Here is a 16,305-nt window from a genome sequence, read left to right as displayed (position 1 = left end):
TGTAATTTTGATCTTAGATGCCATATATATGAGAACACTCAAAATCTTGAGATTAATGAGTTGAACAAAAAGTCTCAGAAATTCTTGGAATAGTACCTTGAAATGCAAAGGTCTGTGCACATATCTACAGACATGTAGCAGTATATCTGTGTAGTTGTGGGTTACTATATCCATGGCAAAATGGAAGGTACAGTGGTTTGAATATTGCTTGATAATGCTTTCTTCAATGTCCCATTGTCAATCCTTCCTGGCAAACTTGTTAATACTGTTCTTGTGCACTACTAAGTAATTCTTCATAGTAAATAAGAACAACCTACAGGCATCTTTTTACTGTCAATTCTTGTCTTTACAGGGTTAAAAATCAGTTTTGTGACTTAAAACTGTTGCATATGTTCAAGTTTTAAGAATGTTTAAACCAAATCCTCATCCTTTCTGAACTCCTAGTTATTGTAAGGCAGAGTATAATTTTTTTCAGCAAATTTGCACTTGAAGAACTCTATTCATAGGACCAGGACTACTCATCTGAGTGGATGTATGAAAGGATAGCTTGCAGAATCGGGAAATGAAAAAGTGTCCATGATGCCATCCCAGCCCTCCCATATATGTTAGAAATTAAACAGGCAAAATCATTTTAAGTCCCTGGGGGTGTGTATGGCTTGCATATTCAAAGACACTAGGAACAGTTCAGATGAGGTGCACAGGTAGTGTGCTGGATGGAGTGTGGCCTAACCAAGTTAAAGTAACCTTACACACTTTTCTTAATCATCCTAAGAGAAGAAGCAATTTAAGACCAATAAGCACTAAGACAATTGTCATGGCATATTAAAGCACCTTCTCATCTGTTTACTGTTCTCAGTTCTTAAATTAATTTACCTTGATTTTCCTGAAATTCTCTCCATATTCAGGCCTGCAAATCCTTTCTAAGAGTGTTACTTGCCTTATTTTTGACAGGTCTGGGAAGTTCTGCTGAAAAATCAACAAAACACTATAATCCTCAATACCTAACTAAGAATTTTAGGAATATAGGAATATAAAGTGGAAGCAGTGCAAAGAGATTAATTTTTCAAATAGTAGTAAGTACTATGAGAGCAATATCTAATACCCCCAATTCTGATCATAGCATCCATATGCATGTCAAAATCTTCAATGCTAAATGTGTAACGTTAGTCTTCCAAGAACATCTATCTGCTTTCAATACAAGCAGAAGTGGATCTGCCTAAAATAACATATTTGGTCTATATTTATCTAGTATAGAAAAAAATGAACAAAATCTTTGGAGTTTTTCTACTCCTGACTAAGACCACATTTTGTTATAATTTACCCTCTATTTTCACAGTACTCATAAAAAGAGTTTTATTTTGGCATAGGACTAGCTTACTGAATTGCATCTCAAACATCACCCAGATAGAGTACAAGCTCCAAAACCAATAGCTGCAAGTACCTTTTATTCTGGACCTTACTCAAATATCAAACATTATTTTTCTGAGCCTGGGGAAAGTCTGAGCTTGGATTTGGATTTCAAATCAGCCATCTGAGATGTGTTTGGATTTACATGTTTTGTAACAGTCCTGATCTAAATGACTGTTTGTGGAAACCAGGATCAATTTGGGAATGTAGCCCATCTCTGCTCACTCAGAGGTAATTCCAAATCTAGCAGGAAACAGTCCTTCTCACACAAAATCAAGTTTGAATCACTCTCTAATTGAAACAGCTAAAATGAAGAATGGTCATAAAGCAACAGAGAAAGTGAGACTTCATTTCCCACCAAATTCATGAAGACATTCTGGGCAGAGAGAGAAAAATCTCTGTAATGCTAAAGCCTGCTTTTCACCAGCCCACTGTTGGGTTCAGAGCTTCTAAGCTCAGAAACCAGGAATAGAAACAGGCAAGAGGAAAAGATGGGGCAGGTGAAGAGATAGAGTCAGGATGACTGAAAAGAACAAAGAATGTTGCATGTAAATAACACTTGTGGAACAAATACCCACCATTAATGCTGACAGACTAACACTGATGTCACTCCTAAAGTGCATAAGCAATTCTTACAAGCTTTTGTTCTGGGTAGGTTAATTTCAATAAAATATCCAACTAAGAACAGATGCAATGCTATGTGGCACCTTGAATATTACCAGCAAACCTCAAAACCACTGCTGGGCAAAGATTAATTCACTAAGTAGGGAATTACTTCAAATGAGTAGACACAAGGCCAAGCTGTATGCTGCAGCTATGCACTGAGCTCTAGAGACTGTCACACAGGCTGTAGAGCAGTCTGGATACAGCAGGTGACACTACCTGTTTTGTAATATGATGTTCTTCATTGCATTTCTCTTATATCATATCATACATGGTAGGGACAAGCCAGATCCATGGATACCAAGACATTCAAAAAGAGTAGCTGATTTTATGGAGGGTGTACTTACAGTTGTGTACCAAGCACTGAAGAACCATAGTGGGATCTACAAAGATACAAAACATGTTGAACAAGGAATTTGAATAACAACTAGAACATCTTTCTATCTCTTGTTTGTTTCCAGCCTGAAATAGACAAAATACCAGATACCAGGTATGAGCTGAAGTCTGATGTGCCATCTGACGTTTATGCTGTTCCTTCCTAGCCTTGGTTCTTGTCTGGGGTCATTTCTGTCACATAAGCTTCTCTTTTCCCCTTATCCCCCTTTCAGTTTAGCTGCTTCATAATCAGAACTTCAGCTAAGTTCACATCCCACTGCTGATGCTTCAGTGGCTGAGATGGAGCACAGAAGAGACCAGAGCAGTGCACACTCCAAGCATGCTCTGAACCACTGGAGCAGCAGTAGCAACTGCAGAACATAGGGAGGGAAGACAAATGCATCTTCTTGGGACTCTGGGGAAGGTGGAAAAGCACAGAAAAAAGGTGGCAGAAGCACAGAAAAGGCAGAAACTCTTACTTATTTTTGAAATAATGTAAATTAAATATCTTTAGGCTTTAAGCTTTCTACACCTTTAGTGTTTGTAGATGCTGCAATAATGATACATAAGTTCACTACCGGTTGTAGCTTTTTGTGCGTATAATTTTTACTAATTTCTTCAGCATAAATTAGAACAGTGAGAAACAATATTTTCTTTCTACCCTTAAGTTGACCCAAAATATTTTTCCAAAAATACATCCACTGAAATTAATTTTAATCTCCTCAAGTTACTTTAAAGGGTGTTGTAAGTTTAAGAGTTTGCTAACATTTATGTGAACCCATGAAATATCAAAAATTTCTTGAGTTTTCTTTCTTTGGCTGACCACTTTTGCTGAGCTCCACCTTGACAAAGAGAGGCATCAATGTCAGATCCTTGGACATAATTACAAGACCTTGTACAAAATCCAATAGCATACTGATAGAAGCTCAACGATAAATGTGGGTTTAGGTTTTCTAAAAAGAAAGGGAAAAATCTGAAGTGTAGCCTAGGTCTTTGGGTTTTGTAAATTTTCAAAGTCTTAATGAGTCACAGCACAAAGAATATAGAACAAAACCAGCTCAGCTACCTTCATAGGGAAAAAAATGGAACAATATGCACAGCTTCCCAGAGCAATCAGGCATGTCCTGCTTTATGACTTCATCTTCTGCTAGTGCTAACAAAGATAACAATTCCAAACAATTATACTGGTGTTTTTCATTATTATATTCTCCCCCTTTATTTTGTGTGGACCTTCATGTAGAAGCTGGAGTGGGTTTGAACTTCCATGTGTCTAAATGTAGGTATCTGAAGTGATTCTTTCACTTATCTCAACAAAGTGCTTTTTGTCATTTAAGATGCTCCACAATATTCCACCTGATCTCTGGCTGCCAGCCCAGAAAGACACAGGTCTCCTGTATGTGTTATGACAGCCTGAGCAGACGCTTCAGATGCCCTAGGGCAGTTCAGAGTCCACTAGGTTTAGGCAACTGAACCAAGACCTAGGTACTGATGTTTGTTTTATGTTGGGCCTTTCTGGGGGTCTCCCCAAATGGCGGGGGAAACCTCCTGTAATAGTTCTGTGCCAGGAAGAAGGAGACTCATGGGACTTCTTCAGTCTTCAGCTTCTTGTTTATTGTTATCTTATCTAAAGTTTTGCAAGCTGTCCACTACAGGCTCAGCACGCTAGAATAGCACCTCAAAATGGCCCTGAAATGTACAGTTTCAAGGTCTTTTAAAGTGGTTTTATCCAATTAACTCTTAAAAGGTAAATTATTTCTTATCTACCAATAATTCATTCCTTGACTGTCCATGTAACCTCTACACTGTGCTTTCCTTGACCAATCACCCTGTGCCACCAACACTGCAGAAAATGGAGTAGTAGAAGAAGACAGGGACTACACCCAAATTCCCCCATCTTGCTTCCTATCTACACCATACTAAAAATCCCAAAACCTAAATTTCTCACACAAGTGATATGCTATACTACTCTCTATTACCCATTTCACACTTTTGTAGACTCTAGTCTATCTCAAAGTCTTGGGAAGTTCTCTCTATGGGCAAAGGATAAAGACAGTATTTCTCTGGGGGTCAGAACCCCTCAAAGCAGACAGAGAAATATTCCCTGTGCCCTGGATGCCCACACCTAGGTGTCTCTGTAATTCCTGAGTATCTGAGCTCTCTTCAGTAGATCTATAGAGTTAGTGGAATCCAGATGCCCCTTACAGTGACCAAAAATTCACTTCAGGGTGTGCTGGAACTACCCACAGAGTCAGAAATAGGGCTGGTACACCAATGATGTTATCATCATAGTTATATAGATGTTCTGCTAAAACTGATACTGAAATAACCTTTCAGTGGCTACTTCAGCATTTCAAAAACAAGCAAGTATAAGAGCAATTCAGGATTAGACTGGAGTTTGGAGACATTCGACTTCTCTGACATAAGATATAAATTATTCTAACTTCTACAACATTCAAATAAAGAAAGAAAACATTTTCAAGCAGCACCGATTTTGCAGGTTTTAAAAGTCACGTTGAAGGGAAAAGAAAGGACATTCAGAGGATTTTGTTTCTCTGCCATACTTCAACATACAACAGGAATCTGAATTATGTTTTTTTTATTTACAAGTAGTTAGGTAAAAGAAATTCATTTTGTCCTGCACATTAAGAGATCTTAAAGCAACCCCTTCTTGTTTAAAGTCTTGCAGAGAATTAGATGCAGTTTTATGGAGTATTTTGTATCTTACACACTAAATATCTGATTCAATTATGTTTCACTAGCAGTTCAGCCTTAGTTTTCTGAAGCTGTGCTCTAATAGGGTAGGCAGATCAGTACAATGTGAACTATTTCAGAAAGCTGCACTGTGCCAGCTCTGCTAAGGCTGAAAGCACCACTGTAGGGTTCTCAGTTCTTGACAACTAACCAGAACTTTTGGTATTCATACATGCAAAAGTCTGGAAGTCCCTTCCTTGTAAGCTGTCTGCTGCTGTGCAGATGGATGTGGTTTGCAGTACACTCTGTGGATGAAATATGCACTTAGAACATCATCATTTCTCCTGGGTGCGCTACTGATTATTACAATATTATGTTCACACACTGTGTATCATGCAGCCACTAGTGATCAACATCAGTGTCTATGCTGCTGTCCTGTTCCCAAGAACAGTTTTATGACTGATTTCCAAAGAGGCTGCTGGAACAATGCTAAACACATCTGAAAAATACCACTGTTGAGATTTCTGTGTACTTCACAAATGTCCAGATAAGAGGTGAGTTTTTTCTGGTTAAAAAAATTTGGAACTCAAGTTGTGTAGAAAACTGCTACATGGGCCTTATAATATGCAGTTTTCTTTTTTAAGTGCCTGCTACTGAAGAAGGGCTATGAGGGTCCTTATGCTAGGATCACAATAGTGGCTTTACTTTGAAGATAAACATGGATTCTGACTTTCTTAAAATGGGTAACAGATATGAACCCCATTAGTCAGTCCACTGTAGGATATATAGAAAACACTAGTACATATATCTAAGTTCCACTATGACATAGTTCTGCACACAAGTCACTTCTATCCACAGGTTACAGGCAACAGATTGTAACCAGTATTTTCTGGGAAAGATCTTTTAGCTGGAAAGCCAGAATAGCCTGAAGCTTATTAATATGAAAGGTTGGGTGATGCAGTGACCAAATCCTTGTTCATGGAACCTTTGTGGGATGGTGGAACTTTTCTGAGGACCAAGTGTTTTGCTTCCAGGACTGTTGAGCTCCCTCCTCAGCTCCTGCACCAAGAATGCCAGTTATTCCCTGGCTGCTGAATTGCACAAATGTCACTGGCAGCACGAGCGTTCTTTTTATGGAGGAGCAGCTTTCCTAAAGCACAATTGCACTGGTATGCAAATGCCTTCCTGCTGGAATCACTGCTATTTTTCTGTAAATTAAGCTAAGATTTTTTTTAGTGTGTTTTCATGTTGGGTGTGTAAATATATATTTAGAAGCCCAACTGTATGAGATTGCTGACTGCAGATATACCCGTTTTTTGTTTTCTGTCAGTAAGTTCTACTTCCTGCTGAAGTAGGAGAGAGATATCTCAGAGATATCTGAAAGGCATAGATCTCTTTCCAAGTCCTTGGGGCTAGGATTTCTAGTTGCCTACCATAGACTTTCAGAGACCATCAACAAATAGGAGATCTCCAGGAACAATGACTGTCATGGAATCTAGACTGTCTGGACTTTTGTCAGCTAATGGGTTTGTTGCAGCAGCTGAGCACAAGGTTCCTGTCCTTCTGTTGGGAACCATGAAGGTATGTGACATGAGACCACAGCAGAGTCTGCACCTCAGGCTCTCTACAGGGAGTTTATGCAGAGGCAGCAGCATGAAGATGATTGTGCAGAATTGGACAAGACCTGAGGTTTCGATGAAACCATTTGCACAAGTGTGAGAGAAGAATTAGATCTGTAGTATTGCTTTCACTGCCTTGATTTGAAAAAATATTTAGTCAACTATTTTTGTAATTTAATGGAGACTTGGAATTTTTATTTCCAGAGAAGCACAATTAGATAAAAGGAAGGAAATTCTCTACTCTGGATACCAACCTATTCCAGTAAACCACTACTTTTCAAAAAGTTCCAGAACCATGTCCCAGGTGAATGCGCTGTGCTGTCAAGCACAGCAAACATTTGCATGGAAATGCTTCCTACTAGGATTAACAATCTCACTTTTTCTGTGCAAATCAAAGTGCTGCAATTTTTTTTACATAAACATGTTAACACATATATTTACACATATACAGAAAAAACTGATAATGTTGATTTTGTGGAAGCTCACCCACTGCTCCTTTGGGTAAGAAGTAATCACACATTGCTCAGCTACGACATCATAATTGCACACCAAGTAATTGCATTTGAAAGCTTCTGCTGCAATTTAACCCAGTCACTATTTTGTTTTTAAAGGATTTGTGGGCTAAAATTGTTGTAAATGGCAACCAGCCCAGTGGCTCAGCAGCCAAACAAGGTTCTGTCATGCTGGAGATCCCAGTTCAAGGACAGACAAAGAATCTTGGGCATCGGGCCAATACACATTAGCTGTGTTACAGCAATGGCAGGGCAGGGGCCAGTGAGTAATTCCAATAGTTTAGCTGAAATGTGATGCTACCAGATGTAGAGGCCACCACAGCTTGAACCCTGCCCTCACTGCCACAAAGAAAGGATATTAAATACATACCAATGGGGAGGAAGAGCCATGAAAATGTGGAGGAAAAATGTGTAGTAAAATCTTTCCTGAGCTCTAATTGCAACTTTGGCTTTCTCTGAAGGATACGTGACTAAAAAAGCGAACCCATTGCCATATTTACAGATACTTCAGTTAAGTGACAGATCATTAGCTGAGCCTTGGGAAGGCAGCAGTCAGGGATTAGCATGGGGTCAGCATAGGACTGATTTTAGAGAGCAAGAGAAATGTTCATGTGGGCACAAGAAACTTAACTTGAGCACTTATGTTGAGACAAAAAAATATCTTGAAAAATTATACTGAACAAAGCCATGTTTTAAACTTACACCAAAAAAATGCAGATCTGAATCTGGCCAATGCACTTAGAAAGGAGGGGAGAGGGTCATAAAGCTGGTACTGTGTGCCATTTGATAAATACAAGCAAGTGAAAAAGTTGCAAATGAAAAAACTTGTGCCATTAATGACAAAGTACAACCTTTCTCTTCCCTTCAGAATCACTGAGAGACTACATGTAAAATTAATGGTATGGGAGTGTTTGGGGACATTATTTTTTTTTTGGTTGTGTTTTGTAGGTTTTGGTATTAATGCAAGAACACATTTGCACTGAAAACAAAAAAATTATAGAATTGACAGGTGCACTTCAACTACTTGGAAATTGTATCACCCACGTTTATTGAAGTTAATGAATTCTTTATAAAAATGTTGAGGTGAATTTAATCATATTCCTTTGTTTGTTTTAGATCTCCAAGATGCAGACACTTCTGTGCGGAGTACTATAACTACATCCCCCTCTTCAAATGCTGTAACTTCTAGGCCTGAAAATGTGTTGAAAAGTAGCACAGAGATGTTCATCAAAAATGTGACTGAACACTTCAGTAAAAATTCCGTCGAAAACCTCTACTTAGTCTTGAAATCTGCAGTAACAGAGAAAGCCTGGATTCCAACAACCACTCTTCAATACTCTAGCACTACAGAAGAGGTAGGACAGAACTACTGATTTTTACAAAGCCTGCTCCACTCTGTGGAGCCTGATAGCTATTACAAGTGGGCTTAAGAAAACAACAAACCAAATCTGAAAAAAATCAGTTAAAAGACTAAGCTTTGTTCTTTTTTTGGTGGGATGCTTTGCTTTGATGTTCATGCTGACAGTGTCCTTTGCTAGAAGCACAGCTGCAGAAAAATTCTGCTTCTTCTGTACAGCCCAATCCTGGTGCACATGTTGCACTGGGAGAAGTATTAGCAGGATATGTGAGAAGCAATGGAAAGTTCCTGGATGTGGCAGGACTCACAGGAGCCTGGGTATCTGCTCTCAGGGACTTAGGCTCTGGTATTATTTGTTGCATGATGTGATAGTTTAGCTTTAATTACATGCTAAGAATTACAGCATGCAATGACCTTATTTACAGATAATTATATACATTGTTTACAGATCAAAGCAAGAGAAATACAAATGTTTTAACTGGCCTCAAAAGGAACCCTAGACTTGGCCATGGTGAGCTTATTTACTGGCTCATAGGCAGAGTGGAAACACACAGACACTTGGTCTCTGCTCTAACTGTCCTGGCAGAGAAGGTGAATAGGCTACCAGCCCCAGCTGTAGAAGGAGCACCTGGCAGGCCATTTGCTCCAAATCAATTTCCAGTCTTCCTTTTCTGCAAGACTCAGTTCAGTAATGTGAGAGCAAATCTGGAATCATGACTGGCAAAATGTGTACAGGCAGTTAGAACTAAAGCATGCAGGACATTATTGGTCCCTGTATCACTGTTATCACATAGTGGTTTAGAACTGAAAATCCCTAAATCCCCTGTGAGCTTATCTTGCAGAGGACCACGCTACACTCAATGTATTGGGGCAGGCAAATATGCTTCAGTAACTACTGTGTGTTGAAGTGGATAAGACTAAGAAATGTGTTTTATGTTTAGGAAGGCTGTGGATAGAATGTCAGAGTCCACAAAGGTGATGGTTTATGGACCCCAACACTGCTGTTCTGATGCTGATGAGGGCAAGGGACTGAGCCAAGGATGGCACACTGCACCCCATTCCACAACTGATGCAGATCTTTTTAAATGTGATCTTTCTGGCTCAGTGCATGCAGGCTGAGCTTGTTTCCTCATGGCCTCTGTTCATTTGCATACCTCCCCACAGAATACTTGTTCCTTCCAAATGGAAATGTCCTATAAAAAGAGGTATTCCCCAAACTGCCTCCAACACTACCACATAATCCTGCCAAAGCAAGACAAATGTCACCATTTTAACAGAAACTACTGCCATTTGTGTTTCTACCCCACTTCACCTCCTGAATAGCATCATCTGCACTGAACAAGCTGCTTAGGTCAAAACTTTCAAAACAGAATTGTGATGATAAGCTTTCTAAGCATATTTATGAAAAAAAAATCAGTAATAACTTTCTCTTGTAGCTTCCAACTGGCTCTGGACATTTGAATCTAGATATACCAATTTAGACACACAAACTTAAAATCTTTGGCCTCCCTCTCTGTTTCCCAGTCTTTAGAATAGAATTAAAAACATTTTTTTTCAAATTTCAGGGATGTTTAAAGTATTAACTGGATTTAACACAATACTTTGAAAATACATAGACTAAGTGCTGAATATTGTTGTGAGGAAGACAATACCTCCTATGAACTCCATTTGCCCAGGCTGGGGCCTCTTGTTTGCAGAAGTAAAGCCATGTTGTTATTTGGCTGTGCACATACCCATTTTGGGGGGGACAATAGTGACATTTCAATTGAACAAAATGTTTGGTTTAGAGCTGCCATGGATTTCAAGTATAACTGCAGCTTGCACTTTGAATCCATGACAAAAGCTATGCAAAGCCCATTTCCTCTTGATTAGAGAGACAGAGAGGTTGGTGTTAAAAAAAAAAAAGTCAGGAAACCTTGGGAAAGTGTCTGAAAGGGACTTTGGAGCCTGCTATTAGAGACATGTCCGGTAACTCCCAAAACTCACTTCCAGTTCTTTTTTCAGTTTAATTAATTTCTTGGCTTGCCACACAGGTCAGTAAGTGTTAAAGGCTGTGTAACTGCTGACTTACTAAAAGCCCATTTATTCAATAACAGTCTGGAAATAATTACTTGCATTATGTTGACTATACTATATAAATACATTGCCCCCAGTGAATGCTGGACCCCTCATGTTTTATTCCAGTGTTGGCATAGACATCTGTGTCAGACCTTAACCATGTAGCAACTTTTGCAGGATAACATACAGAAGGAGGTCTCAAAACCTGTAATAAACCAGTACTTTCCTACTAATACAGAAAATTAAAGATTTTATGATAGCAAGAATAAGAGTAATAAAGCAGGAACTTCTGAATTATAAGCACTTCTAAGAAGCAGTAATATAATTTTCCAGCACAAATTATCTTATGCTAGCTAGGAGAGATAAACACGTATTTATTTCCAAAAATCTTAGTTTTCTTTGTGGTAGGCTCCACTTTTTGTCCTGAATTTTATGTTTGCGGTGTTGATTATGCTTCTCTTTCCTTTTACTTATTATATCTACTTAAACAACTTACTTCTAAATATCCAAATCATATCTTCCCTGGAAGTTCAGGTCATTGATATTTTAAAAAATACTTAGAATAATGTGAGCTACTTTTCAAGAAAAAGCAGATTACCCTGAATGTTTTAATCTTCAGAGAGGGTTTTGAAGTAATCCAAACATCCCAATAAGCCTTCAGATTTGCACTTTTCCAGTGGTGGAAAAGTATTGGTGTGGTTTATGCTGTTAAGCTCAAATCACTATCACCAAAAGAAGAAATCACACTGTAAAATTCTTACCTTAAATGATTACAAAACATCTATGTCATTTTAGTCCCAGTTTAGCTCTAAGAAACACACCTTGTGTTTCCTATCAATGGCATAATTATCTTTGAGGTTTGGTTCCTCCTTCTGTCTGAAGTATGTAAAGCATCTCTTCCTAAGGAGATTTTCTTCTGTGGCGTAATAACCAACACAGATTTTTATTGCCACTTAAGGTAATGATCATAAAGTTATTAACTACCCTCAGTTTTGCAAAGTACAGCACAACACTTTGAGTACCATGTCCCTAGGACCAAGCGTGGAGCTCCACTGGGACAGATGAAGTTTTCTGTAGGTGCAGGTAGCACCCTTGAGCGCTCAGACTTTTGGTTTCATAACAGAAGGACAGCTAAGGTTTTACAGATATTTGCATCTTGTTTGACAGGCTAGTGCCCAGAAAAATCCTAGAGCAGCAGCTCCCCTAAAAGGCAGACTAAAGTTTGTAGAACCTAGAACCTTTTTCTCCCTCAAAGAAGGCAAAAGTGATACAGAGATGGTGTTGAATTTGGTTGAGGTACTGTTTTTAAAAGTTAAAACCCCACACGCATAATGCAGCAAAGAAAGTTGCAGAAAAATACCATTCCCTTTGAAGAAATTAAATGTCCATTTCTCTTTTGTGCACCCCCAAATTCACTCCATGGCTGCTATTGTGTATTTTAATATCTGAGGTGCAAAAATGCTTCTGTCTACACTTCTTCTCTGTCTCCCCATGTACACACTGACATGTGAGTTCTCAGAGGCTGAAATGTAAGCAAGAAGGAAATGGGTATGCATGACAGAAATGGAAAGTTTTCATTTTGGCAGTAGCCAACTTGTAGTTGCACACAGCTTTAGTGGTGCAGTCTGAAAACAGGGAGACTTTCTCACTTTCCATGGCATGTGTAATTTTAGCTTGGGAGTTATTCAGGGGATGTGGGAAGGAATAGTTTCAAGGACAAGTTGAAACAGAAAACAGAGATGACTTGGCCGCTCACAGACAGACTGCTGCTGCAGGCAGGAGCTCAGCTGGGCTCTGCTGGACTCTCCTGGATGCAAGGCCTCTGGTTGCAGAGCCACATGGCCAGTGAGAGAATGGAGGCCTTGGTGGTCTGAAGTTAACCTTTAAAAACATCAGTTTGGGACACGGGAGCTGGACTGGTGGGTTACTGACAGCTGAGGCCAAGAGGAGGGTGGGCCGGGTGGTGGGACGGCTGTGAAGGGTGGCAGGTGCGAGGTGAATGGAGGCCATGGAATGAAGAAAGCGTGAGGCAAGGTGCTCAAGAGCAGTGGTAGGTAGGAGGAGAAAGAACCACAGGAGGCAAAGGGCCGTGAGGTAAGGCAGGCACGGTGGGAATGAGGCAAGACCAGCATGAGACAAGGCAGCCGCGAGGTTGAGGCAGAGGCAAGAAGACACTGCGAGGCGGTGCAGCCGTGAGCCAAGGCAAGGCAGCGCTAGGTGAGGCGCAGCCAGCAGACAAGAGCGCCGCCCCCAACAGCGGCACCGCCGAAGGGCCCCGTGCGCCGGGGGGAGCGCTGGGGAAGACGAGACACGGGGAAAACGACATGAGGAAGCAGCAGCGAGGAAGGAAAGGAGGTGGGGTGGGAGAGGAGCCGGGAGGAAGGTGGGATCCTTAAGGAGAGAGGGGCGGCACCCCGGGGCCGGTGGCCTGCCCGGTGGGCGGCAGGTCCCGAGCCGCCGAGCTTCGCCCCCGCAGCGGGACGCGAGGAAATCGCCTCTTGATTGCGGAAGTCGGCGGGAAGGGCTGCGGGAAAGTCAGCTCGGGTCAGAATGGCAGCGTGGGAAGCGGCGGCCGCCTCCCCCGCCTCCTCCGCTCCTCCTCAGCCGCGGGCGGGCAGCCCCCCCACCCCACGCCGGTGTCAGGGAGGCGGCTCGGCGGCCGGGCAGCCCCGAGCGCATGCAGCAGGCGGGCGGCCCGGCACAGGGCTCGCAGCCCGGCGGGGAGCGGGGGCCCCCGGGGCCCGCCGCCGCCACTTCGCTTCTTCGGATCCCCCCAGCGCCGCCGTGCCTTCCCCTTTTCCCCTCCCCGCGAGGGCTTTTGGCGTTAAAAACTGTCGGCGATGCTGAGCTATGGGGCAGGATTCGCCCTGTGGACCGCGCTGGCCCTGACCAAGGTGAGCGGCCGGGAGGAGGGGGGCGGTGTAGGGTCCCTCGCAGGTCGCAGGCGAGCCGGGGGGACACGGGCAGGTTCGCCCCGCAGCGGCACAGCGGGGACGGGCTGGGAGCGGAGCTCGGGGGCACTGGTGGGGCGCTCAGATCTCTCCCGCTCTCCGCAGGCCGCGCCGGAGCAGGCAGCGGGATGCAGCGCCAACCTGACGGAGCGGAGCGTCGCCGGGCAGAGCGTTCGGCTGCGCTGGGGCGCCGCGGGCCGCGCCTGCAACTTCAGCCTGAGCGGGCGCTCGGAGGACGGGGAGGCGGCCGGCTGCCAGCCCTTCCCCGCGGGCAACCGCACCTACGGCTGCACCCTGCGGGGGCTGGAGGCCGGGACCTGGTACCACCTGCGCATCCAGCCCCTCGCCGGCGGCGAGGCTCTCAACATCTCCCTGCAGACAGGTACGGGCGCGGCAGGTGCGCGGGGAGGGACGCCCGGCTTTTCTCTTTCTTCCCCTTGCTCCGGCCGGCTCCGAGAGGAGGAGGAGGGCGGTGCATTTACAGCTACTGAAAGTAGACACTGTTTGCTGAACATAGCAGCCCTGCGCTTGAGTTCTCTTTAGCCCGCTGCCAGAAGTAACTCCTACCGACAGTTGACTCAGCAGGCTTGAAAAAAGAGGGGCTGTGAGGATATTAAGATAAAAAAAAAAGTTTTTTTGAGTAGTAGCCCATAACATCCTTTGTGCTCATGTAAATGCATTGTATTCATAGTTCCTCAGCTGGCAGTTTATTTACTGTGTTTAAAATACAATCTATTTCATAGCAGGTAAATCTTCTTTAAGGATAACTTACTGTTTCAGCCCATTTCCATACTTTTATTCTCTCTAACCAGAGTCTGAAAGTCGGAAAGTAAGGCTGAAACGTCACTCTTATATATTTTCCTTGGATATCACCAGTGAGGTGTTATGATACACAGTTGTGTACAGAGCACTTACAGTGACACATCCATGGCTGGCTGTAGGGAATGGTCCAGCAGCCTGACAGAGGACTGCCAAGGAAAGCCCCTTTCTGCATTCGTGTTTGTGTGGGCATGTGAACAATTCAGCTGTGAAGCAATGGACAACATTGAGTGACAACAGCTGCAGTGGTACAACTGGCCTCTTTCTACCTGTATTTGTGCTTTTTTGAAGATGATAAAATATAATACTGTTCAACCTCTTAATGATAGTAGTTCAAGACCCAAAACAAAGATATCTTAAATAAAGTCCATCATGAAATATCTCTCTGATTTGCTCCTAAGGTGTTAATTTTAGAGAGGTACTTAATATTAGTATTGAGGATTACAGCAGCCAAGTAATTCACAATTACCTGTTTAGAGATGTTGCTTTCTGTCAGAGCCTTTTTCCTGCATTAACCATACAAATGCACTAAATACTCTCCATTAATTTGCTGTGGTAACTCAAGTTTAAAAAAATCTATTGACAAGTCTGCTGGTGTCATATCTATACACTAAGTACAAGTCATGTCAATTAGTAAAAATTTTTGTGTGTCAGTTCTGAGTTCAGGTTTCATCAAGTTTCTTATACCACGTCCTTGAGTAATAGTTTCTGTGTAGACAGTGATTTAAATTTGTTGTGCATCATGCTGATTGTTTTTAATATTGATACTGATGACTTGTAATGTGAACATTGAAATAATAGATTAGCCGTTATTGGAGAGACAGGTATAAATCATCATCGTTTCTGTATAGTTCTATTATTGAACACATGCATAGAAGGTGAGAAGATACCACTTTAGAGCACATTTTGATTAATGCATAACCATTAACACAGAAGCTTTTACATACCATTTTTGACTTTTTTATCACTAAATAGATTTTTTTCAAGGCTATATGATTAAAGTGATTGAAAACAGCTGATCATTAGAGTCATATTATGAAGCTGACATCAATGTGAAAAGTCTGATTGAAGTTTAAGTTGAAATACTGATAATTGGTATACCATAGTTGAAGTGAGGTTTACATTTAGATTTTGGATAGCAGAGGTCAGTCAAAAGCACGAAATAAGAATAGAGGAGCCATGAATGTTTCCTGCAGAGAGCTACTCGGATTGCTCTGTGGTTCCTTGCTTTCCTTGAGTTGAACTGCTTGATGGTGTTCAAAATACACAATTAGCCCTAACATTTTTTTTAAAGAATTTTTCTACATTATGCCTGTGAACAACCAGTATTGTATTGTCTATTCTAAGCTTTTCAATGCAGAATGAGGGAGGATATTCCTCTTATGTTTCCACTAGGGGCAGCATTTTAAACCAATTTCATGCAAGCTCTTTTTCACCTGTTCCTTTGTAACTTGATGACAGTAGTTTTAGTTTACTATCTACTAAGGCTGAATGTCCATAGGCATGCATTCCTGGAAATTGTCCTGTGAATATGGAAGTATAAGCAGTCTTTCCAGCCATATTGTAAACAGAATTTCCACCAATTTCAATGGTATTGGAACTGATTTATCATGGACTATCTAAAACCATGAAGTCTGACCTTGGTCAGTGAGGCTCCCTTCCTAAGGAAGATGGGCTAAGATGGTCATTGAAGGTGCTTTCTCCACTGGCTATCAGAGGAGACTAGGTTAGACCAGGAAGCTGAAGTGTAGTTGGTTGAAGGGAAAGGAATCCCATCTCATGTGTTTTATTTTTGCAAAACGATGTTTGAGTATCTGTATCATCTTGATGCAATAAATACACATGAGAAAGTG

At 41.8% G+C, this 16,305-nt stretch overlaps 1 protein-coding gene across 3 annotated transcripts in view; it reads left to right on the top strand.

Annotated features, from left to right (window-relative positions):
• PTPRB (protein tyrosine phosphatase receptor type B) overlaps positions 1-16,305 on the top strand; it is a 64,034-nt gene that overhangs the window by 2,864 nt on the left and 44,865 nt on the right. For 2 of the 3 annotated variants that reach the window (XM_021528962.3, XM_021528961.3), the window contains exons 3-4: positions 8,384-8,622; positions 13,739-14,015. In XM_021528962.3, coding sequence (XP_021384637.2) covers positions 8,384-8,622; positions 13,739-14,015 — 516 coding nt within the window. Of the gene's footprint in view, positions 1-8,383; positions 8,623-13,510; positions 13,577-13,738; positions 14,016-16,305 lie in introns of those variants that run through there. The other variant, XM_021528963.2, reaches the window with a different exon arrangement.

Source organism: Lonchura striata, chromosome 5, assembly GCF_046129695.1.
Source record: "Lonchura striata isolate bLonStr1 chromosome 5, bLonStr1.mat, whole genome shotgun sequence".
NCBI lineage: Eukaryota > Metazoa > Chordata > Aves > Passeriformes > Estrildidae > Lonchura > Lonchura striata.
Note: the sequence above shows the minus strand (reverse complement) of the source record. Positions and strands in the feature narration are given on the sequence as shown.